The 25,422-nt window shown below is 44.9% G+C and overlaps 1 protein-coding gene across 5 annotated transcripts in view; it reads right to left on the bottom strand.

Moving 5' to 3' along the window:
- The window catches only part of ttll7 (tubulin tyrosine ligase-like family, member 7), a 272,031-nt gene that overhangs the window by 133,639 nt on the left and 112,970 nt on the right, over positions 1-25,422 (bottom strand). For all 5 annotated transcript variants that reach the window (XM_069939351.1, XM_069939355.1, XM_069939350.1 and 2 more), the window contains exons 3-6: positions 21,100-21,240; positions 16,004-16,125; positions 6,689-6,756; positions 3,659-3,817 (exon numbers count right to left, since the gene is read on the bottom strand). In XM_069939351.1, coding sequence (XP_069795452.1) covers positions 3,659-3,817; positions 6,689-6,756; positions 16,004-16,125; positions 21,100-21,240 — 490 coding nt within the window. The remainder of the gene's footprint in view (positions 1-3,658; positions 3,818-6,688; positions 6,757-16,003; positions 16,126-21,099; positions 21,241-25,422) is intronic.

Genomic DNA, 25,422 nt, shown 5'->3' with positions numbered 1-25,422 from the left:
ACTTTACTATCAGTCAAAAACTAAAATAATTACTAATGGACAGATTTCATCAGTCTTATATAGATCGAGTATCTCCGTCTATCTCCATCTCTGTTACAGCAATAGAGCCATTGGCTGAAGCTGTCAGACGGGATCTAAACATTAAGGGGTTTAAAGTGGACCAGGAAGAATATACATTGTATTTTCTGATGATATATTAATTTATTTAACTGTCCTGGCCGGCTCTCTGGTTAGACAAGACCATACTGGATAATGATGGGAAAGTCGCCGGATATAAAATAAACTAGGACAAGAGGGAGATTTTACATTTAGGCAAAGGAGATGATACCCAATATCAATATGGCTGCCAAATCTGATATGAAGTATTCAGGGATTAAATTTAAAAATAATTTGAGTGATTTATATAAGCTTAATTATCTCCTCTTGCTGCGGAAAATTAAGGAAGCCCTACATAGGTGGGTAAACCTGCCCATCACGTTATTGGGCAGAGTCAATTGTGTAGAAATGAAGATAATGCCGAGACTTCAATACTTTTTTCAACCCTTACCTCCCTACTACTTAACAATTTTTTTTTAAATGTAATGGACTTATTTGTTCATTCCTTTGGTCAGGTACAGTTTCTAGAATTTCCATGGATAACTTGACTTGGGATTATAAATTGGGAGGATTAAAATGACCAGATTTTTAAAAATCTTATTTAGCTGCACAAATTTGTTTTGTTGCTTTTTTTTTTAGTGAGTCTATTCCTTCCTGGGCTATAATTGGCTTTGCACATGGTAGGAGAGGAGATGGCAGAAGAATTTATTTATAAATGGAATTTTAAATTAATTAAAAGCAAAGCAAATAACCCATAATTGAAACATGTAATTTATACTTGGGTTCAAATTTTAAAAATTGTGGGATTAAAAGAGGGATTATCCTCAAAGACATTTTTATCGCTAAACAGTTTAATTCCCATGACTATGGGTAATAGAATCTTGGCTACCTGGTACCAACATGGTATCAGGTGCATTTAAGATTGTTATCATCAATAGACGTGATTTATGTCTTTTGAGGGACATAAAAATAAATATAATTTACCTAACGTCACATTCTTCCGCTATCTCTAATTGCGATTCTTTTTGAGGGAAAAGTGGGGACCATTAATGGTCCTACCAATGTGTTCAGACCTGGAAATTCTAATTCAGAAGGGGAATGCAACCAAATTTATATCTAATATATATGCTCTGATCCAATATCAAAGCCCCAAATCTGGTCTATGAGGGAGAGATGGGGATCGGATTTGGGCATTGGTCAGATCCATGTGGAAATAATATGACTCCCTTAATTAATTCTAGATACAGACTGATACATTATAATTTTCTCCACCAATTATATCTCACACCTCAAAAGATACATAAAAAAACAGGATTTTCTGATAAGTGTTTTAGGTGTGGTATAGATTTTGGTACCTGGTTATGCATGGATAGAATTGGGTAAGTGTTGACAACAATTGTGGGGGTGAACTTCCCTCTAGACCCAGAATTGTTTCTTCTGTGGAATTTGGCAGTATATCAAAATTTATTAAAACTGCATTGTTAATAGCCAGGAAAAGTATAGAGGAAACATGGAAATTCGATTCCCTACTTTACAATGATCGTTGGAACATGGACATTGTGACACAGTATATAGATATGTTTTTGGGAGATAAATTGGGGAAGGGTTTTTAGTGTAGGTCACTTACCAAGACTTTAAAACAAATCTTATTTAAAATACTGGAGTTTTGCTAATGCTAGACATGTTGAGGCATCAGAGCCTTTGAAAAAGTTTTGGAGAGTGCCCAAGAGATTTCACTAATGGATTGTTGTTTACAAAAAGGCAACAGATGAAAGAGCTTGTCAGAGCCACTTTCTGTCTGGAGGGAACCTGCTGTTCTAAGAGGGTCATGTGGTTTTGCAAGCAGAGAGAGTCAAAAAGGCTGTGTGTGTGTGTGTGTGTGTGTGAGAGAGAGAGAGAGAGACACACACACACACACACACACACACACACACATCAGTTCTACTGTGTTACAGACAGTAACTGCAGCTGGGACTAGAACAGCACAAGCTGGCAAGCTTGTAGAAAACTCCATTTGGAAGATGGGTCAAGAGTTCTTAGTTCAACCTGGTCAAAGCCCTTGTGATTCATGCAAAAGGAGAGGACTGGCTGTCTAATGTTTCACTTGGAATAAGTGAAACAAGAAGGAACTCTGTGGTGACCTGAAAGAAAGAGGTTATCATCTGGAGAACCCTGAGGGAGCAAGTGGCTGGGTGTCCAGCGCACAACAAATTTATCTCTGAAAACCAACAAGAGCCTTCCTGGGCAGTAACCATTTACCTTTCGAGCACCAAAGCCTGGAGAACTTTATATATGTTAAATTCTGTGCACAGTATAAGAATTGCCTACAACCAGTGAACTTGGAGGAATGAGAAGTGAGATTGGACTGTGAACTAAAGAACTTTTCAGAACTTACACACACATTGAATACACGTGCGCTTAGAATTAGAAGGGGGTTAAGTTGGGCTAGATAGGTCCATAGTGATAAGTTAAAGTGTGATCTTGTTTTCATGTTTAAAGATAATTAAAAGCAACTTTTGTTTAAGTAACCATTTCTCTTGGTGAATATCTATTGCTGCTGGGTTTTGGGGTCATCTGGGCACATAACAATGTGCAAAGTTGTATTCCCCTTGAGAAGATGATTTACAATCTTAGTAATAGATATGGTGTGTTCTTCAAAATTTGGAAACTTTATTTAGATAACTTAAATGCCCAGATTGTATAATTTATTTTGATATTTATTAATTAGTGTTCTCCTTAATGGAAATTTAATCCTTTTAAAATGATGTGACTCTGAGATGTCGAACCTTGTCCTGCTGCTTTTACTTTTCTATTTTCTTTCTTTTTCTCTCCTTCTATTCCCTGCCATCTGACCTCTTTTCTTTCCAGTTTGGGGAAGAGGCACTGGAAGAAGAGGGACATTCTTTTTTTTCATACTTTATTAATGTTTTTATATTCAATGTATTATTGCTTTGATATTAAGTCCTATATTCTGTAGTTTCTCAAAATATTCAAAAAAAATGCTGGATTGTTGTAAAATTCAGTGCAGGAACGGAACTCTCCGTTACTATCTGTGACTCCAGTCCCCGACATCAACTCCAGCTAAACACATGGAGCAGGGACAAAGGCAATCGGGCCCACCAAAACTGTGCTGGCCCAGGTTTCCAGCCACAAAAGGGTTCGGGGACTTAAGGTAGTTAAAACGCGTCAAAATGCTGGATGAATTCAGCCAGTCTCTAACCGTCCATAGGAGATAAACATATATTGCTGATGTTTCAGGCCTGGGCCCTTCCTCAAGCAATAAGCAAAGAAAGAAGAAGGCCTCAGACCCAAAGCGCTGACAATAAATCTTTATTCCGATGGATGCTTTGAGTTCCTCCACATTTTGATGCGTTTTTAGTACAATCACATCATGTGCAGCCTTTTGTGTTTCTCAGAATTGAGGTGGTTAACTCCCCAGAGCAAGGGATGGACAATACTGGCCTCAGTAACAACTCCAATATCCTGTGAGTGAACACGTTTGTAAAGGCGTCAAAGACTGAGGAATCGGTGCAGGTTCTCAGGGGCTGGGAGGTCGACCTACCCGTGGCCCATTGCCCCATTGGCCGGCTTGACGATGAAGGTCTTCTGCCTGCGCCTTTTCCGCAGCTCCTTAATGCAGTTCTGGAACTGGGTATACTCCGCTGGGAAGATCCACGTCCTGGGAGTGAAGCAGTATTCCTGGGACTGGCCCTTCATCATCCTGAAAGGAAGAGGAGGGAAAGAGAGAAAAAAATCACAGAACAACCTCCGCAGGGATTGGTTCTCCAGACTGAGAGCAGACAAGGATCCTCCATGGAAGTCAAGGAGGAAGTTGGGGAGGAATAGGTGTCTCGAGGATAGGAGACCATACAGCCCATCAAACCTGCCCCACCATTCAACTTGTGGCATTTTCTGTTCCTCATCCCCCTCACCCTCAGTTCCTCAATCCTTCAAATATTTATCCATCTCCACTTTTAATCTGCCATATACACTCGTGTAAAAGTCAAATTTTCTGGACCATTTTTTAATCTTTCATTTATGGGGTCGACTATGACATGGACATGACCATTTAGGGGTGGAAATTCACACTAGAATCCAAAATACCATATCAGTAGCAGAAGTCCAAGTGATCGCGAAATGAATAAAGAGCAAAAACACAATGAATTAAGGTAACAATACAGAGTCTGCGCATCAAAACACCCGCCCTACCACAGGGGAGGTTGGCACCGTAGGAAGTATCTGCATCTTCAGAGGCATCGGGACCTCCAAAGGGCAGCCGGCCAGGGCCAAGGTTAGAGTTCACAACCGGGACGTTGGGGTTCCATTGGGGGGACAGCTGGGGCCAAGGTAAGAGGTCATGACTGGGACATTGAGGGTTCCGATGGATGAGCGGCTGAGGCTGTTGCGAAAGTTCACAATGGGGGTGTCAGGGTCCGATGGGCAGAAGGCCAGGGTGAAGGTGAGAGACTTTTATGGGAAATATATGGAAAATTCCAGATTATTTTGGCCAAAAATTGGGGTCGACTTTTACAGGAGATGGTCTTTTCCAGAAGTATGTACAGTAGTTAATGATCCTCCCTCAACCATCTTCGGGAGGGGTGGTGGGGCAGGGAATACCAGAGGTTCACCACCCTCCGGGAGAAGAAATTTCTATAAACCTCAGCTTCTAATGACTTGCCCGCCTTTCTGAACCCCTGTGCTCCATCTGTGGGTCGAAGAGCAAACTCCTGGCAGCCGACCACTATTCCCACACAGACGTGTCTGGCCTCGGCCTTCCCCGCTGTCAAGGTGAGGCCAATCGCAAACTTGAGGAACAACACTACATTTCCCCCCCACCCCTCCCCCGGACAATTTTAAATCTGATGGATATCGGTTTCTCTAAGTTTAGGTATCCTCCATCTCTTAGTACCACAGTTCTATCCCTCCTTTATCTCCTCTTGTTCTCACTTTACTCTCCAACTTAGGAGTAAAGCATGAAAGTCTGCAGACACCGTGGTTTAAATAAAAACCCAAAATGTTGGAGAAACTCAGCAGGTCAAACAGTGTCCTTTATACAACAAAGAGAAAGGTGAAGATACATGAAATTCTTTAATTTTGTCCACTGAAAGGAAAACAGAGCCCCCTCACGGAAATTAAGCCCCAGCGAGGAATGAACTCAGAACCCTTAATTTACAAGGCCAGAACTCTAACCACTGAGCTATTGCCATAACCAACATAAAGCCACATTCAAGCTCAAAATGTTCGTTATGTACTTTTCTTTTTGATATATAAAGGACATTGTTTGACCTGCTGAGTTTCTCCAGCATTATATTTTTACTGAGTCTCCATCTTCCCCCTCCTGGTGATCTCTCCCTCTCCCCACCTCAGCCTCCTGTCCAGTATCCGATCACTTCTGAGCCCCTCCCCACCTCCCCCTCTTTTGTCTTCCCTCTTGCTATCACCCCATCCTGTTTTAGTCTCCACCCTAAGCGCTGACCAACTATCTCTCTCCAAGGGGGTCAATGAGGGGGCACAGGTTTAAGGTGAGGGGGGACATTTAAAGGGGACCGTGGTCATTTAAAGGGGACCAGGGGGAAGGGGGAATGTTTTGGACATAAATTGATTGATATCTGGAATTCTAGAGTAAGAGATCATGCATCAGCAGATTCAAGGACTATTTCTTTCCAGCTGTTATCAGTCTCTTGAATGACCCCCACTCTGGTAAAATAATGCAATACACAAAAGTGCTGGGGAAACTCAGCAGGTCATTCAGCATCCGTTGGAAGTAAAGGGTAACCAATATTTTGGGCCTGGACCTTTCATTAGGAATATGGTAAACAAAAGGAGGGCGGGAGGAGAGGAGGGAGGAAGGGGCAGGGCGAGGAGCACCATGCAGGTGGATGAGAAATGATGGGGAGAGGGTAGAAGGGCTAAGGAGGGAGTAGCTCTCTAATAGAAGAGAGAAGGGAAGGAGGTGGGGAGCTGGAGGAGAGGAGATAGAAGGGTAGGGAAAGAGAGAAGCTCGGGAAAGGAGGGTAATGGAAATCGGAGCTTGTTATTGATGGTGATAGGTTGCGCAGGAGTGAAACCTTTTTAGCCAGTGAGGTCCCTTTGTAGGATGGTCACTCGTGTTGTTGAACCAATGCATGTAGCAAGGTGGCACAACAAACAAAATAATAATGACCAGAGAAAGGAAATAACGGTCAGCGCGGTTAGTCTAGCGGTTAGCACAATGCTGTAACAGTGCCAGGTTCATATCCCGCACTGTCTGAAAGGAATTTGTACATTCTCCCCGTGTCTGTGTGAGTTTTCCCTGGGGAATTCCGGTTTCATCTCACCCTCCAAAATGTGCAGGGGTTGTAGGGTCACAGGGGTGTATTTGGACAACACCGACTCATGGATGAAAGGTCCCGTTTTCATGCTGTCTCTAAATTACATTTTAAAAGTATGCTTCACCTGGAAGGTCTGCCAGGCCCTGGGGGAGAGGTGGGGGGGGGGGGGGGGGGGGAGATGAGGGGACAGGGTTTACCCACAGATGCTGCCTGACCTGCTGAGCTCCTCCAGCAGCACCTTGCCTGCCCCAGACTCCAGCAGCACGTGCTCCGCCACTCACTTGGCCATGTTTCTTGCCAGGCAGTCCTTGCGGCAGATCTCTCCCATTCCCGGGAAATGGTTGATCCTCTGCAAGGGAGAGAGAAGCCCGGCATCAGCACTCGATCACTGAGGAGTGGGATGGGGGAGGGGGGGGTCAGCTGGTTATTTTCCAATGAAGAAAGAATAGTAATTCGTCCACCGAGGGTTGGTGGTGGGACCTTGGAGTGAACCCATGCTGCCACCCAGTGGTGAGTGGAGTTCATGCACCCTGGGCAAGAATTAAAACATCCAAGGTTAAGATTCAAGATCAAAATTGAATTTATTGTCATGTAATAAAACAGAGACAAATTATACAAAATTGCCCTTTGTGTTCCACAAGGAGTGGGAAGGGAAGGTTGAGAATCACTGCTCGAGACCCAATTGTTACTGAAATATTTTCCTTGAGAAAAATTCTCATTGACCCATTTCCTTTGGAGTTCTGAAACGGTGCACATAACAAGTTAATGAGGGACGATTAAAACAGTGGGTTTTCAACTTTTTCTTTCCATCCACATACCACCTTAAATAATCCTTTACTAATCACAGAGCACTGATGGCAGAGGGATTACTTAAAGAAAAAGAGGACCACTGATTTGTAGAGATTTAGGTAAATATGTATGTGTATCATGGTATCAGCTCTAGAGGCAAGAAAGCCCAGCAGCACCTCTACTTCCTGCGAAAGCTGAGGAAATTCCATCTCCCACCCTCCATCCTCACTACATTCTACAGAGGATATATTGAGAGCATCCTGTACAACTGAATCACCACCTGGTTTGGAAGCTACACCTCCTCGGTCCGCAAGACACTGCAAAGGATAGTGAAGTCAGCGGGAAAGACCACTGGGGGGCTCTCTTCCTGCCATGAAGAACATCCACAACACCCGATGCACATGGAAAGCAATAAACATTGTGAAGGTCTCCACACACCCCTCACGTAAACTGTTCTCCCTTCTACCATCTGGTAGGCAGTACCAAGCACTCGGGCCCTTACGTCCAGATTGGGCAAGTTTTTTCCCCGTAAGCCATCAGGCTCCTGAATTCCCAGAACATTTGTGGATCGTGTACTGTGGACTTTTACTGTATATGTCTTAATATTTTAATATTTCAATGTGTTGAACTTCTATTCCAACATATTTGTGTAAATCTGCTCCGTGGTCCTGGAGAAATGCTATCTCATCTTTACTGTGTGAGCATGGGATGAACGAAAAATAAAGGTAACTTGACAGTATATTCCCCTATAATGATCAACTTACGCCCAAATCGATTTGCGTCCCCACTTCCAGGACGTATCCCGGATGGAAATCAGTGCTTGGCTGTATTTATAATCGGGGGTGGGCTTCAATGGTTCTGGAGAAACTGTTTCTGCAGGGAAGCAAGCTTAAGATCATCGAAAAGTGCAGCTGGTAGAGTTCAGGGAAGGTTGCGCTGGGAGCTAGAATGGATCTGATCTCCACCTATGTACAATAATACAGACTAAATCCAGAGCAGGCTCCACAACCTCAGAGATTTCTGTGCTAACTCCAGGGAATATGAATTACGGAGCAGTCTTTTATTTTATTCATTTTCAATGTTTTTTTTTCATTATTGTGCTGCAGGGCTAATGTGAGATACAAACCAGAGGGTAACTGTGGAGGCCAGGTCGTTGTGTATATTTAAGGATGAGTCTGATGAGTATCTAAATCGTCAAGACATCAAAGGTTATGGGGAGGAGGCAGGGGAGTGGGACTGAGTGGGAGAATGGAATGGTGGGGTGGTCTTGATGGGCTGAATTGCCTACTTCTGCTCCTATATCTTATGGTCTTATGCCAATGCTTAAGGGTGGAAGGGGAAAAGTTTAGGTAGAATTTCTTCCCACAGAGAGTGGTGGGAGTGCGGAACAAGGTGCCGGCTGAAGTGGTGAATGCTGGGCCAATTTTCACATTTAAGAAACACTTGGACAGGTACATGGATGGGAGAGGTATGGAGGGCCATGGCCTGGGTGCAGGTCAGTGGGACTAAGGCAGAATAATAGTTTGCCACAGATTGGAAGGGTCAGGGCCTGTTTCTGTGCTGTAATGTTCTATGGTAACCTGAAATACTTACAAGATCTGATGAAACTCTATAAAATCATGAAATGCAGAGATAAAGTGGATGGTCACAGTATTTTACCCCAAGGTAGGGGAGTCTCAAATGAGGGGGTAGAGGTTTAAGGGGAGAGGAGAGAGGTTTAAATGGTTCAGAGGTCAATCCACAGGACCATAAGAGTGGCAGAGAGGATTACTGGGGTCTCCCTCCCCCATCGATGTGATCTACTGGGATCGTTGCCTGAAGAGGGCACGCAAAATCTTTGTGGACCCCGACCACCCCACACGTAGCATCTTCCAGCTGCTCCCGTCGGGGAAGAGACACCAGAGGATCAGAGCCAGCACCGCCAGGCTGAGGTACAGCTTCTTCCCACAGGCAGTGAAGATATTGAACGACCAAAGGAGCTGCTCACACCAACTATCCGAGACTCTCATGTTCATGAAACTGTAGCCACTGAAAACACAGTGGTGGCTGATGAACACGAAATAACAACACACACAGTTGTAGGTAAATCAGAACTCGTTTACTCGAGTCATGTGTGTATTCTTTTATAACACTGAACCACGCGCACCACATTATGACGTCCCGAGATGGTTTGCTAGATTTCTGGGAGTTGTAGTTTATCTATAGTGATGGTACATGTTCTTCACTCCTCCCCCCATGCTCCCCCCAATAATGACACTATCACCTAGTAGTTTTTTGGGAGGTGGGCCCTTGCGTCGGACAGCTGGCAGTTGAATGAGGGCAGTTTCGTCAACATGGGCAGGTTTGAACCTGTCAATTGTGAATGACAGAGGCTGCCCAGCAACGTCCAAGATGCATGTTGACCTCGTTTATCTTATCACCCTGTATGGTTCCTCGTATGGCACTTGTAAGGGCTGTCCATGTGTTCCTCTACATACGAACATTGTATTCACAGTCCTTCAGTTCATGTAGTACAAAAGAAACATGATTGCCATGTGGTGATGGTGGTACAGGGGATAATTTGCCTTTGGTATCCCTTAGTCTGCTCAGAAGCTCTTTGGGATCTTCATCTTTAATGGATCCATGTGGAACGAATTCCCCTGGGACCACCAAAGGCACTGTATACATGCTCCACAGATGAATTGTGAAGATCTTCTTTTGGAGTTGTCCTAATGCTCAGCAACACCCATAGTGCGTCGTCTGCCCAGTTGGGACCATGCAAACGGGCCATTAATGCTGATTTAAGGTGACAAAGAAATCATTCAACATCCTGTTGGACTGCAGGTGTAGGCGCTGTATGATGAAGCCTTGAGCCGAGTAGCCGAGATAAGGCCATCCATAAAGAAGATATAAATTGAAGTCCTCTGTCAGAAGGGATGTGCGCCGGTAGTCTGATGCGAACCACCCAGAAATTAAGGAATGCTCGGATACAAGAGTCCGTAGAAGCAGTCTCCATGGGGACTGCCTCAGGCCGTCTCATAAACCTACCAATCCCCAAGAAGATATAGTGGCAGCCTCGTTAAACTGGAATTGATCCAAATGGACATGGTCGAAGCAGCAAGTTACCAGTGGGAAGGGTTGTAGCAGTGCTTTTGTATGCTGATGGATTTTGACAAGCTACACAAGATTTGATCATTTGCCTGACATCTTTCTTCAGACTGTGCCAAACAAATCTGTCTGAAATCAGATTAATGGTCAATCTGATGGATGGATGAGGAAGAATGCAACATCTCCATGAAGCTGGAACCAATGGCTGTGGATGTCCTGTTAACATATCGCAAAAGAGTAGCTTGCTGTCGGCATCGAGTTGCACATCCTTCCTTGTAGGTTGGTTATCGAGGTGCGATACATTTCCATCTCACCATCTTGTGCTTGGGCAGCACCAAGAGCCGCTTAGTCATTACCATGGCCCATAGCTGATACCTCGAGTGCAACTGAGCAGGAAAGTGCATCAGCCACAACATTGTCTTTTCCAGAAATGTGCATTATTCTGGTAGAGAATTCCGAAATGAAGGATAACTGCCGCTGTTGTTGAACTGACCAGTGCTCCGACACCTTCGAAAACACAAAGGTTAAGAGTCTATGATCTGTGAACACGGTGAAGTGTCTGCCTTCCAAAGAGTAACAGAAGTGACAAATGGACAAATATACGGCTAAGAGCTTTTTATCAAAGGTACTGTATTTTTTCTCGGCCTCATGGAGATGGCAGCTAAAGAATGCCAATGGCTTCCATTGCCCATTGACATACTGCTACAGAGCGCCCCCTATGGCCACATCATCCGCGTCTGTTGAAAGGGCAATGGCTGCATTTAGGACTGGATAACTGAGCATGGCTGCTTGAACTAATAGTTCCTTTGTTTTCATGAATGCATTTCGACTTTCATCTGTCCACTGAATCGATTTGGCATCACCAGACAGCAGATTGAGCAGAGGCTTCATAACATCAACTGCTGGTGGCAGGAATCGACGATAAAAATTAACCGTGCCCAAGAACTCTTGCAGACCTTTGACAGTGGTTGGTCTGGAATATTCAGTATTAGCGCTGATCTTGGAAGGCAGTGGTGAAGGTCTGAGCTGCATTTTTTTACCCAAAAGGCATACGTAGAAATTCGAACAATCTGAAAGGGGTCATTCTTGCCATTTTCGGGATGTTGTCTGGTTCCACTGGCACCTGGTGATGTCCATCCACTTTTGAAAAGATTTTCGCCCCATGCAGATTCACTGAAAAATATTGAATATGGGGAATAGGGTAGCGATCTAGTATAGTGGCGTTGTTGAGCCGTCCATAAACTCCACAAGGTCTCCATCCTCTGGTGCATTTTTGGACTAAATGTAATAGAGATGCCCATGGGCTATCGGACCTGCAAATTATCCCCAGCTCTTCCATTTTGTGGAATTCTTGTTTATCTAACTGCTGTTTCTACAGAGGTAAGGAACGTGTCTTAGCATAAACAGGAGGACCCTTGGTAGAGGTATGGTGAGTTACTCCATGTTTCACAGTGGGGGTCGAAAACTGCTGAGTTGTAATTTTGGGAAACTCTTCTACAAACAGGAACATGCGATTCTGCCAGGCAAATAGTTTGAAAGGTGGTTCTATCCACCAGCCGACACCCTTTTAAATCCACCATGAATGAATGAACTCAAAGGAAATCGGCCCCGTGTAGCGGTCGTGACACTGCTCCTATAATAAAAGGTCATGTGTAAATGTTCCCCTCGAACTGAACAATCATTTTTTTGGTACCATACGTGGGTATGTTGGAAATATTGACTGCTGTGAATTGGAGGTTTGGGGTAGGATTATGTGTATCGAAACCAGTTAGTGGAAAACACTAACCTCTGATCCTGTCTCCACCAAATATTTACATAGATTTTTGGCCAACCGTGGCAGCCATTACTGACGGTCAGCCAGGACATTTTCTGAGAACACACCTACGCGCATTGACTCCCCAATGCCGGTGGTAAAAACATCAGGTGGAAGTGTTGCCAGGCCGTCTGCCTGACTTGAGACGTTGCCTCATTATAGGAGCTGGTTTGTTGAGAGCATTGGCTTTGGAAATAGTCTCAACAACAGAGGTGCTGAGTGCAGACAATTGTGACACAGTGACATTGTCCGAAGACCTTTTGGTGTGTTTTCTTGCCAGCCAAAGGATGTCTGTCTCTGCAGCTACTGCCCTGGGGTCTTTGAAAGAACACTATGATAATAAGAATCTAATGTCTCCAGGAAGAGCTGTTGGAATAACATATCTGGTCATCAGCCGGATGCCAGGCACAGCATGTCGTCCATTAATTCGAAAGGGGCGAGGTCACCCAACATGTGTATGTGCAACAGTATGGCAACCCTCTCTCTGCGGGTCATGCCGTAAATTCACAGCAGGAACACTTTTAGCGTGTGGTCTCCAGGCTCCAGTGGATGACACAGGACGTCTCCGACTTGCTTGGCAGTGGCTTGGTCCAAGGCACTGACGAGGTGATAAAAGCGAGTCGAGTCCGCCTCGATCTTCCTGAGATGAAATTGTGCCTCAGCCAGTCGAAACCACAGCTCTGATTCTGCCATCCAGAAGTATTCATATGGTCCAAAAGCTCATTTTGGACCCGTCGGGGTCACCAATTATAGCCACTGAAAACACAGTGGTGGCTGATGAACACGAAATAACAACACACACAGTTGCAGGTAAATCAGAACTTGTTTACTCAAGACACGTGTGTATTCTTTTATAACACTGAACCACACACATCACGTCATGACGTCCCGTGCCGGTTCGCTGAACTTCAGGGAGTTATAGACTATCTTCTCTTCTTTGGCTTGGCTTCGCGGACGAAGATTTATGGAGGGGGTAAAAAGTCCACGTCAGCTGCAGGCTCGTTTGTGGCTGACAAGTCCGATGCGGGACAGGCAGACACGATTGCAGCGGTTGCAAGGGAAAATTGGTTGGTTGGGGTTGGGTGTTGGGTTTTTCCTCCTTTGCCTTTTGTCAGTGAGGTGGGCTCTGCGGTCTTCTTCAAAGGAGGTTGCTGCCCGCCAAACTGTGAGGCGCCAAGATGCACGGTTTGAGGCGTTATCAGCCCACTGGCGGTGGTCAATGTGGCAGGCACCAAGAGATTTCTTTAGGCAGTCCTTGTACCTTTTCTTTGGTGCACCTCTGTCACGGTGGCCAGTGGAGAGCTCGCCATATAATACGATCTTGGGAAGGCGATGGTCCACCATTCTGGAGACGTGACCCATCCAGCGCAGCTGGATCTTCATAAGCGTGGACTCGATGCTGTCGACCTCTGCCATCTCGAGTACTTCGACGTTAGGGGTGTAAGCGCTCCAATGGATGTTGAGGATGGAGCGGAGACAACGCTGGTGGAAGCGTTCTAGGAGCCGTAGGTGGTGCCGGTAGAGGACCCATGATTCGGAGCCGAACAGGAGTGTGGGTATGACAACGGCTCTGTATACGCTTATCTTTGTGAGGTTTTTCAGTTGGTTGTTTTTCCAGACTCTTTTGTGTAGTCTTCCAAAGGCGCTATTTGCCTTGGCGAGTCTGTTGTCTATCTCATTGTCGATCCTTGCATCTGATGAAATGGTGCAGCCGAGATAGGTAAACTGGTTGACCGTTTTGAGTTTTGTGTGCCCGATGGAGATGTGGGGGGGCTGGTAGTCATGGTGGGGAGCTGGCTGATGGAGGACCTCAGTTTTCTTCAGGCTGACTTCCAGGCCAAACATTTTGGCAGTTTCCGCAAAGCAGGACGTCAAGCGCTGAAGAGCTGGCTCTGAATGGGCAACTAAAGCGGCATCATCTGCAAAGAGTAGTTCACGGACAAGTTTCTCTTGTGTCTTGGTGTGAGCTTGCAGGCGCCTCAGATTGAAGAGACTGCCATCCGTGCGGTACCGGATGTAAACAGCGTCTTCATTGTTGGGGTCTTTCATGGCTTGGTTCAGCATCATGCTGAAGAAGATTGAAAAGAGGGTTGGTGCCAGAACACAGCCTTGCTTCACGCCATTGTTAATGGAGAAGGGTTCAGAGAGCTCATTGCTGTATCTGACCCGACCTTGTTGGTTTTCGTGCAGTTGGATAATCATGTTGAGGAACTTTGGGGGACATCCGATGCGCTCTAGTATTTGCCAAAGCCCTTTCCTGCTCACGGTGTCGAAGGCTTTGGTGAGGTCAACAAAGGTGATGTAGAGTCCTTTGTTTTGTTCTCTGCACTTTTCTTGGAGCTGTCTGAGGGCAAAGACCATGTCAGTGGTTCCTCTGTTTGCGCGAAAGCCGCACTGTGATTCTGGGAGAATATTCTCGGCGACACTAGGTATTATTCTATTTAGTAGAATCCTAGCGAAGATTTTGCCTGCAATGGAGAGCAACGTGATTCCCCTGTAGTTTGAGCAGTCTGATTTCTCGCCTTTGTTTTTGTACAGGGTGATGATGGTGGCATCACGAAGATCCTGAGGCAGTTTACCTTGGTCCCAACAAAGCTTGAAAAACTCATGCAGTTTGGCATGCAGAGTTTTGCCGCCAGCCTTCCAGACTTCTGGGGGGATTCCATCCATACCTGCTGCTTTGCCACTTTTCAGTTGTTCGATTGCCTTATATGTCTCATCCAGGGTGGGAACCTCATCCAGCTCTAGCCTTAGGGGCTGTTGAGGGAGCTGGAGCAGGGCGGAATCTTGGACTATAGACTATAGCGCCACTACAAAACATTTATTTATTTATATGGATTAAATACTTGTCCTGAATTGCATTGTTTGCCTGTACGTGTGTTGTGCCTGGTTGTGTGTCTGCATGTTTTGCACCGAAGACCAGAGAACACTGTTTTGTCTGGTTGTACTTGTACAATAAACTTGACTTGATTCAGAAGGGAACCTGAGGGGTTCATCTTCACACAGAAGGAGGTGGGGGTGTGGATCAATCTGCCAGAGGACATGGTGTTGGCAGGAACCATTACTATGTTTATTATATTTGGATGGGCACTTGGATATGGGGTCAATGAAGGCAAATGGGATGAAGCTTGAGTAGAAAGCCTTGGTCAGCATGGACATGGGCCGAAGGGCCTGTAACAACAACATCATTACATGAGCAGAGGAGTGTGTGGAGAGGGGGAAGACGGACTGGGCAGGGAGCAGGCAAAAATGTCAGACTGTACAGAGGGGGATATTACAGAGGGGGTGGGGAGAGGGTAGGGAGGGAAACAGGATCAGTAAGGAGGGGGCAGAGGAGGGTCTAGGTGTGGACGGGAAAAAGGGGTGGTGGGTGCAGAGGGGGGAAGGGCAGAGGGGATAGAAATGGCAGATAAGGCAGAGAGGGCAGAGGGGACAGAGGGGGAAGATGGGGTGGAGGGATAAAGGAGACTGGGGGAATGGATGGGACAGAGAGGGTTGTGGGGATGGAGGGAACGGAGGAGATGGAGGGAGGCACGGGGACAGTGGATGGGGGATGGAGGAATCAGAGAGGGTTGAGGCGATGGGGAATGGAGAATACGGGGGAATGAAGGGGACATGGGGGATGGGGGAACGGGGAGCAAAGGAGGCAGAAGGGGTGGTGAGGGAGTGGGGGGCAGAGGAGGCAGAGAGAAGGGCAGAAAAGGAGCTGAGAGGGGGCAGAGAAGGGGTGGAGAAGGAACAGAGAGGAGGCGGAGAGACGGCGAAGGTGGTGGAGAGGCGGAAGAGGAGGGGCAGGGGCGGAGATGGGGCAGAGGAGAGGTGAAGAGAGGGTGGACAGGGGGCAGAGAGGAGGTGTATGGGGGCGGACAGGGGATGGAGGGGGGGAATGGAGGGGGTGTGCTGTCACCTGGTAGTTCCTGAGGTCGGCAATCCGCTCCTGCTGCACGGCGGCATCATTCCAGATGAGATTCGCTGTGTCGTCCTCTTCCCGGGCTCGCGTGAATCCAGCTTCCAGGATGGTCAAACGCACTGGGTTAGTGGAAGTGGAGGGCGAAGAGAGACAACAACACAGAGTCAGTCAGCTGCTCATCATAGAGGGGGAGCAGAGGGCAGAGGGAGGCCGGGGAGAGGGGACGAGGCAGAGGGGGAGGGAGAGGAGGAGGGAAGAAGGGAAAGGGAGAGGGGAGGGGGAAGGGAGGGGGAGGTGGAGATGGGGAGAGGGGAAGGGATGAAGAGGGAGAGGAGGGATGGGGAGGGAAAGGGAAAAGGGTGAGCGGGGGACGGGGAGAGGTGGAGGTGGAGGGAAGGATGAGGGAAAAGGTAAGGGAGGGAGGAGATGGAGAGGGGGTGAAGGGGGGAGGAGGTGGGTGAGGGGTTTACCCTCCCTCGCCTCGGTGCTTGAAGCCCACTGCCCCCTCCCAGCCTTTGCGTCACCTGCTGAACCCCGCCCTACCTTGAGCTCAGCCCAACAACCCTCTGACACCTCCCCCCATTGCCTTTGGCCATCCCATCTCGGATAATCCTCAGGGAAAGAAACCTGCAAGGCATATCCTCCATAAAAGGAAGGGGAAAAAACACTGCTCAGTTCGCTAGATTTAAGAAATCGATTGTTAAAGAAAGAGGTAATTGGATATCAGGACTGGGCAGTTACAGTATACCCCTAACATCCAATATAGGCCGACAAAGCTGTGCTGACTTATGTAAACCCACCCCACAGCAATCTAACCCTTCCCAATCTCACAGCCCTTAACCCTTTTTTTTAACATCCATGTGCCTTTCTAAGATACTTTTAAATGCTCCTGTTGTACCAGCCTCCGCCACCACCCCTGTCAATGCATTCCAGGTCCCCACCACTATAATACTGACCTTTAACAACTCCCCTAAACTTTCCTCTACTCGCTTTAAACAGCTGTCATCTGGTATTAGGAGAAAGGTGCTGACTGTTCACCCCATCTACACCCCTCACAATCATACACCTCTATTGAGTCCCTCCTCCTCGGTAACTCAATATCTGTTCAAATAGATCTAAGATTTTTATCAGGTACCTGTAATGGGTGAACTTGAAGCCCATTTGCTTCTTGGCACAGACAAGATGGGCTGAAGGGCCTCTATCCGTGCTGCAGTGTTCTCTGTTTCTATGTAGGGAGTGAGTTTTGTCTTGACCATATCTCTTCTTGTGTTTGCTATTGCCGTCCTGGGTAAAAGATTCTGGCTGTCCAGCCTGCCTGTGCGTCTCATAATCTTATACACCTCTCATTCTTAGTCACTCCAAAGAGAGAAGGCCTACATCCATCAACCTTCCTTCAGGTGACATATTCTCCAACCAATAAGTGGTGATTCTGCCTCACCCACAGGAAAAAGAATCTTGGGGCTGTATGTGATGTCATGTATGTTCTCTCTCAATAAATCTGAAATCCAATGTTCTCCGATCCAGAGTTAACATTTCAGGTCAGAAAGACCTTTCTTTGAACAACTCTGATAATGAACACCCTCAGATTCCAAGACAGTTTCTTTCCCACAGTTATTAGACTCCTGAATGAACCTCGCCCCAGTAAAATTCTTACTCTGAGCTAATTCTGTGACTCTACGTGCCTTACCCCTTGTACTATGTAGGACATCTGACTGTTTTAGTCACAAAACAAATGTTGTCACTGCACCTCGGTACATGTGACAATAAACATGAACCTGAACTCGTGGGTATAACTTCACTCCAGAGTTCTCGAGTCCTGGCAAAACTCTTGTTCTTTCATGATGATGTTCAGTTCAAGTTTAAATTTAGACATACAGCACGGTAACAGATCCTTCCGGGCCACGAGCCCGTGCCGCCCAAATACCCCAATTAACCTACAACCCCCATATGTTTTGAAGGGTGGGAGGAGACCAGAGCTCCCAGGGAAAACCTGTACATATACAAGCAGACAAAACAGTATTTCTCCAGCCCATGGTGCTATTCCCCAGCCTGCCCGTCCTGATTTCGATGCTCCTGTACCTCTTTCCTGGTGGTTATAGGTCAAAGATACTGACTGCTGGATGGAAAGTGTCCTCAATAATTCTTTGAGCCCTATTGAAGCAACATTCCTGGTGAATGTTGTAACGGTAGTGATCATGTTTGCATGGCCACTAGCAAGGCCTTGATTATAGTTACTCTTTGATTAGATGTATGGAACAAAAGTGAAGGTGAGCCAACGTAGTGGGTGAGTTTACTTGTTGTTGTGGACAAAATGAATGGAAAGCTTAGAATTTGCCTGGATCCAAGAGATCTAAACAGAGCAATAAAGAGAGAACACTTGAAGCTTCCGACATGTGAAGAAATCATGTCACGGTTTGCAAATGCAAAGTTTTTCAGCAAGTTAGATGCATCATCAGAATTTTGGCAGTTGAAATTGGATGAAGCAAGTTCAAGACTGTGCACGTTCAATAGTCAATTTGGCAGATACAGATTCCTAAGGTTCCCATTTGGAATTGCCTCAGCTTCTGAAGTGTATCACAAAACTATCCATATGGTCTATGAGCCCCTGGACGGAGTTGATACCTCAATGGATGACATCATAGCCTGGGGAACTACAAGAATGGAGCATGATGAGAGACTAAGGAAAGTGCTGGAAGCAACTGGGAAAGCAAACCGGAAGCTGAATAGAGAGAAATGCCAGCTCGGGGTGACAGAACTAACATTTGTAGGAGATATTATTGGCAGTGAGAGCATCAGACCAGATCCCAGAAAGGTGTCCACCATTGGGAATATGCCACGGCCACAATGCAAAAAGGACGTACAGAGGTTTAATGGACTAATCAACTATATGGGTAAATTCATCTCCAACTTCAGAAAAGATGGCTCCATTGAGAAGACGAACAGAAAAGAACATTGAATGGGAGAGGAATCATGAACATGAAAAGTCGGAGGGAACTAAAGAAACTGCTCACAGAGGAACAAGTTCTGAGGTTTTACGACTGGCAACCTATTGCGTATGCATCACCCTCAATGACAGACGGGAGACACGATACACTCAAATTGAAAAGGAGCTGCTCACCATCACATTCACCTGTAAAAAATTTCATCAGTTTGTGTCAGGACAAGTAATCAGTGGAGAGACTGACCATAAGCCCTTGATTGCATTGTTTCAAAAGCCATTAAATGAATGTCCACTGAGAATACAAAGAATGACGATTAGGCTGCAATGCTCTACACTGAATGTCATGTACACTCCGGGTAAGCTAATGTACACAGCAGACACGTTGTTTAGAGCTGTTAACACGAGAGAACCCACAAACACCAAAATGGATGAAGACATGAATGCGTTCATGGACATGATCACAATTGCACGGCCCATATCAGATGCAAAAATGGACGAACAAAGATGAAACACTGAGACAACTGAGCAAAATCACCTTGGATGGATGGACCAACGTGAAGCAGAATTGCTCACCTGACGTTGCAGAGTACTGGAACTGCAAGGTGGACTATCAGAGGTTGAAGATATCATCTACCAAGGAAGCAAAATCCTTATCCCAAAGAGTTTGAGAAAAGAGATGCTAAAAAGGACCCACCGAGGACATCTCGGAATCGAAAAATGTAAGAAAAGAGCACGAGAGGTGATGTACTGGCCAAGAATCAACAATGCTATAACAAATGAGTGTAAAACTGTATAATAGGCCGGAAATATCAAGCACACCATCCTGCAGAACTACTAAAGCCACAACCAGCACCACACACAACTTTCCAGAAGGAGGGCACTGACCTATTCAAACATCAAGGGAAGGACGACCTTGTAGTCACAGACTATTACTCCCTGTATCCAGAGGTATGTAAACTGAACACCACCACTGTGGATGCTGTAATAACAGGTGTGTAAGCCATATTCTTCAAGCGAGGTCTTCAAAGACAATGGACCCCAGTTTTGCAATTTAAAATTCCGACAGTATGCCAAAGAGTGGAACTTTGTACACACCACATCAAGTCCTCATTTTCCGCAGTCCAATGGTCTATTGGAAAAATCAGTACAGACAATGAAAAGACTGATGTACAAGGCAAAAGACAGTGGAACAGACTTCTACCAGAGCATTCTAGTATACCGCAAAATGCCGCTCGAGTGTGGTATGTCACCAACACAACTCCACAGCTAAGATCAAACCTATTCATCCAGGAGAACCTCCGAAAAACAAAAGAGGGAGAGAAAGTGAGGAAATTCAAGGAAAGAAAAACAAAAGTATTACTTTGACAGAGGAACAAAAAACCTACTGGAACTGGTGACCAAGTAAGACTAAAAGACAAAACAAACTTATGGACTCAAGGGAACTGTCCTTAGTGAAGCCCAACCAAGATCATACACCATTCAGACAGATGAAGGTGCTGTTCTGTGAAGAAATCGTTGATAACTTCAAATGGAACCCACCACAGTAGATGAAAAGACAAATTCTGTTGAACAAGCTGAATGCACATCTGAGAAGACATTGTCTGAGGCAACAACTCAGATTCAAGGACATTCAATCAGGAGATCGTCAAGACACTTGAATCCTCCTAATAGACTCATTGAGCAAATGTAAAGACTCCTGTTCTAGAATGAAGTCAAGTTTTAGTGTATGTAAATGTGAACACACAAAACAAGGTTAAAAAATGTTAACAAATGTTAATAATAATGAAAATGTAAGTTCTTGGTGTTAAAGTTAAAATTGCAGAGTTATATAAAGAAAACATGCTCATTAAGAGTAAGCTACATTTGTTTTAAGAAAGGAAGATGTAATGGTAGTGATCATGTTTGCATGGCCACTAACAAGGCCTTGATTATAGTTACTGTCTGATTAGACTTGCCTCCCAGTACGGGGCTGACACACAGACAGTATGCAGATCTGGAATGGAGACTTGCAGCCTCATGTGCTGTTTACAACAACTTTAAAGTAAAGAACCTTTTCTTTCATCCATGTGTTGTCTAAGAAGTCACACAGAAAAGGGAGCCCCCAGTGATCCTCTTGTCCATGTGGTGATGTCGAGCCAAACCTGCTTCCTACCTATTTGATATTTGGTTCCAGAGAAGTTGGCAGTGATCGCTCCTTTCTTTTTTTTCTTCATTCTGATGTTCCTTTTCCCAACCCCAGGATTTGTAAACGCCAGTTCAGCCTTCAGTGTTGGGCTGGATGTTCCCCGATCATCTACGGAAGCAATGCGGAAGAGGGGGGTTTTAATAATGGAGTAGTGAGTTTCTCATCACACACACAAGGACAGATGCACTGAAAACCAAACGGTTCATGAAATACACCAACTCCAATTGCATACCTTAAATTACTCTTGGCAGCAAAAAATAGATAAATATTCACTCATAGGCTGGTGAGAATGTTGAACAAGTTTCCACCTGAGGTGGTGAATAAATAGTTCAGCATGGACTATAAAATGATAGAATACTACTACACAAAAACAGCGTTCTAGCCCATGCTGAACCATTATTCTGCCTAGTCCCATTGACCTGCACCCAGTCCCTATCCCTGCCATCCATGATCCTGACCAAATTCTTCTTAAATGTTAAAATTGAGCCTCCATTCACCACTTCAGCTAACAGTTCGTTCCACACCCCACCACTCTCTGCGTGAAGAAATTCTCCCCCCCCTCACATTCCTCCTAAACCTTTACCCTTTCATCCTTAGCCCATGTCCAGTGGTTTGTATCTCATCTAACCTCCCCATGTTGCATTGATCAGGGAATGCTCCCACACCTGAAAAGAATTATTTGCATGATGGCAAAGTCACGTTTTTATACACTAAGATAACAGTGAATATTTGTTATCAGCCTTTTGTATTTATTCTCTCTTTTAACTTAATTAAGTATAGACCATAAGATATAGGAGTAGAACTAGATCACATGGCCCATCGAGTCCACTCTAACATTGCATCATGAGCTGATCCATTCTCCCACCTAGTCCCACTCCCCTTCCTTCTCCCCATAACCTTACATACCCTGACTATTCAGATACCTATTAATCTCTCCCTTAAATACACCCAGCCTCCACAGCCACCCATGGCAGCAAATTCCAGATGTTCACCACTCTCAGGCTAAAATAAATACCTCCGCATCTCGGTTCTAAATGGGCGCCCTTCAATCTTGAAGTTGTGCCCTCTTGACCTAAATTCCCCCAACACAGAAAACAACTTTGTCGCGTTGTAATGGCCCTGTATTAATATTAATATTTAAATGAATGTTAAGTTATATAAATATGTCTTAGGTTAGTTATGGGTTGGTTACAGGGTTACACACACGGGTCACAGTCCATTTACAGAGAATCATTGTCTTCAGAAAAGAGAGTTCATTCTCTAAGTCACAGCATCTAGAAAGAAAGAGCTAATACATCTGAAGTGGGTCTTAATTATTCAAGAACAATGGAGTGTTTGCTGAATTAAAAACTAAAGTATTTAAGTTCTCAATAAGAACTGCTGAAGGAAGCCATCTGTTTTTAAACCAAAGCACTTAAGCCTCTTGAACAGAGATGAGGTCAGAGGTTGTTATGGATATGGAGTGGTTTTGAACAAGGCCAGAAGTTTGATAGAAATAAAAATATTAGTCATGTTGTTTCAAAGTATTGGGACTGACATCGTTGATGATATAACTTTCACATGATTTGGACAAATATATTATCAAATTCAGACATTTTTGGATCAGTTTGCAGAAATTAAGGCTGTGTTGACATACACAGGTTTTGGAACCACGTGGAAGACAGGGTTGAATTACAATAACCAGAATAGGAGCTGTTTTGTGTTACTTCTAAGAAAAGGGGACACAGAATAGGTAGATTTCAAAACTTCTAACTGTGTCTTTAAGATAAAGAGAGCAGGTTCATTTGGAAAACAGATTCCAAAATCTTCATCCAAAAGAAGAAGATTTAATCCTGGGAAGACAGCATTTGCATTCTCCCTTTCACAGGAGGTACATTGGCGACTCAGAAGATGGTCACTTCTGCTTGAAGAATATATCTCAGGGACAACTCATCGAAAGAATTTTGAGTTTAAAGACGTCTGAAGATATGTTTAAAAGCGCCTTACAGTTATTTCGGAACTGAAAATTTAAGACCTTCAAGCAAAACTAAAATGATGCTGAGGTTTTTAAAAATTGACTTTTTACAGTGGCAGTTTGATCACTCACACACACCCGCGCACGCACACGTTTACATTTGCACGTCGTGGGGTTAAATTTAGTTAAGTTTAGAGATAAGTAAGAAATATTTCATTATTAATAGTTTAATAAAAATTATTATTTTGAATATACCATTGTCTGGGTGAGTTTTCCATTGTTGTTCCTGAGTTAATGCTAACAAAGTCACTTTAGTCCCAAAATTAATTAAAAGGGTTGTTAGTTTGTATCATGCATCTATTCTGTCCAGGCCTTTCAACATTCAAAATTCTTCTTCGTTCTTCTGAAGGGGTTCAGTCCAAGAGTTGTCAAACGTTCCTCAGATGATTATCCCTTCACCCAGGAATCAATCTTCTCAATCAACCATTGTGATTGGCTTTCAGCTGCATTCTTACAACGGCCTGTTTGGGTGCAGCAAGTAAGAATTTGGGTGCATGTGTACATTGTACAATGTGTATGACAATAAGCTCGTTATCGTGGATGCTTGGATGTGATTCTTGTGTGAAAATGAGTGTTGTGAAACTTAAAATTCAGCACCTGCTGTGGTTGAAGTGAAAAGGTATGGAAAAGCTGCAGGAACTTGGCCGGTCTCGCAGCGTCCATAGCAGGTAAAGATATATAACCGATGTTTTGGGCGTGAGCCTTTCTTCAAGGTATAAAGCAAAAATCAGGGAAGGAGATATCTGGATAATGACTGGAGAGAGAAAGGGGGAATGGGAGGAGTTTGGAGTTCAGATCAACAAAATATGTTAGTTGGATATGATGAGTGGAAAGGTGAGAATTGATTTTGGCTCTGAGAAAGGATACAGAGGGAAAAGGGAAAAGAGAGAGAGCGGTAGAGGAAAGAGGCTGGGGAAGAAGGGAGAGTGTTTAATGGGAAACTGGAGAAGTCGATGTTAATGTCATCCAATTAGATAAGGTTCTGATGAGCCTGTTTTTGTGCAGTTATTGCTGGTGGCCACTGGGGGGCAGCCCCACACCACAGACCACAGGGTTTTCGCCGCATTGACTGCACAAAGTTTCATCGAGAACTGAATTTTAACCCATTCACTCCCTCCCATTGACGCTGCTTGGTTCCACAAGCAGATTGCAGCTCGATCCATTCCAGCATCTGCAGTCTCTCTTGCCTGCATGGTTACTGTCATATATTCTGAGTACGACATCAGAATCAGACTCAGAATTTATTTTCGTGAACAGCTCATGAAATTCATTGATTTGCGACAGCATCACAGGGCAAACATTCACATAAACCACGTTCCAAAATTAAATAAAAACAGTGCACGAAAATTCATTGTAAGGCGGTCAGTGTCCTTGATTCATTGATCATTCAGGAATCTGATGGCAGCAGGGATGAAGCTGTCCTTGTGCCGCTGAGTGATCATATTTAGGCTCCGGTACCTTTTCCCTGAGGGTAGCAGATGGCATGGGCTGGGTGGTGGGGGACATTGAGGATAGAACCTGCTTTTTTAAGACACCACCTCCTGTAGATGACCTCGATGGAGGGAAGTCTGGTGCCTATGATGTCGAGTTCACAACTCTGTGGAGTTTATTATTGTCCTGAGAGTTGCCGCCTCCATACCAGGCAGTGATGCAACCAGCCAGAATGCTCCCCTTGGTCCACCTGTACAGGTATAAGAGAGTCTTCGGTGATGCACAAAATCTCCTCAGACACCTCACAAAGTATAGCCGCTAGCGAGCCTTCATTGTGATTACATCAATGTGGAGGCTCCAGGACAAATCCTCGGAGATGTTGACACCCAGGAATTTGAAGTTCTTGACCATCTCCACGACTGAACCCTTGATAAGGACTAGGTCGTGTCCCCCTGACTTTCTTAAAGAGAAGTTCAATCTGTATAGCAACATCAGATTAAATAAGAAAAACACAAACATGGTAGTCGCTGGAAACTTGAACAAAGGACGTGCTCAGCAGGTCAAGCAGCGCGTATGGAGGAACAGTTCAGTCACCATCTCAAGTAGAGACCCTCAATCAAAACTTAAGTATGAAGGAGTAATATCGAGGAAAGGCCGGAATAATCGAAGGGGGGAATAATCGAAGGGGGAATAATTGAAGGGGGAATAATCGAAGGGGGAATAATCAAAGGGGGGAATAATCGAAGGGGGAATAATCGAAGGGGGGGAATAATCGAAGGGGGGAATAATCGAAGGGGGAATAATCAAAGGGGGGAATATTCGAAGGGGGAATAATCGAATGGGGG

This window comes from Narcine bancroftii, chromosome 5, assembly GCF_036971445.1.
Source record: "Narcine bancroftii isolate sNarBan1 chromosome 5, sNarBan1.hap1, whole genome shotgun sequence".
NCBI classification, from domain to species: domain Eukaryota; kingdom Metazoa; phylum Chordata; class Chondrichthyes; order Torpediniformes; family Narcinidae; genus Narcine; species Narcine bancroftii.
This window is presented reverse-complemented; position numbering and strand designations above follow the sequence as displayed.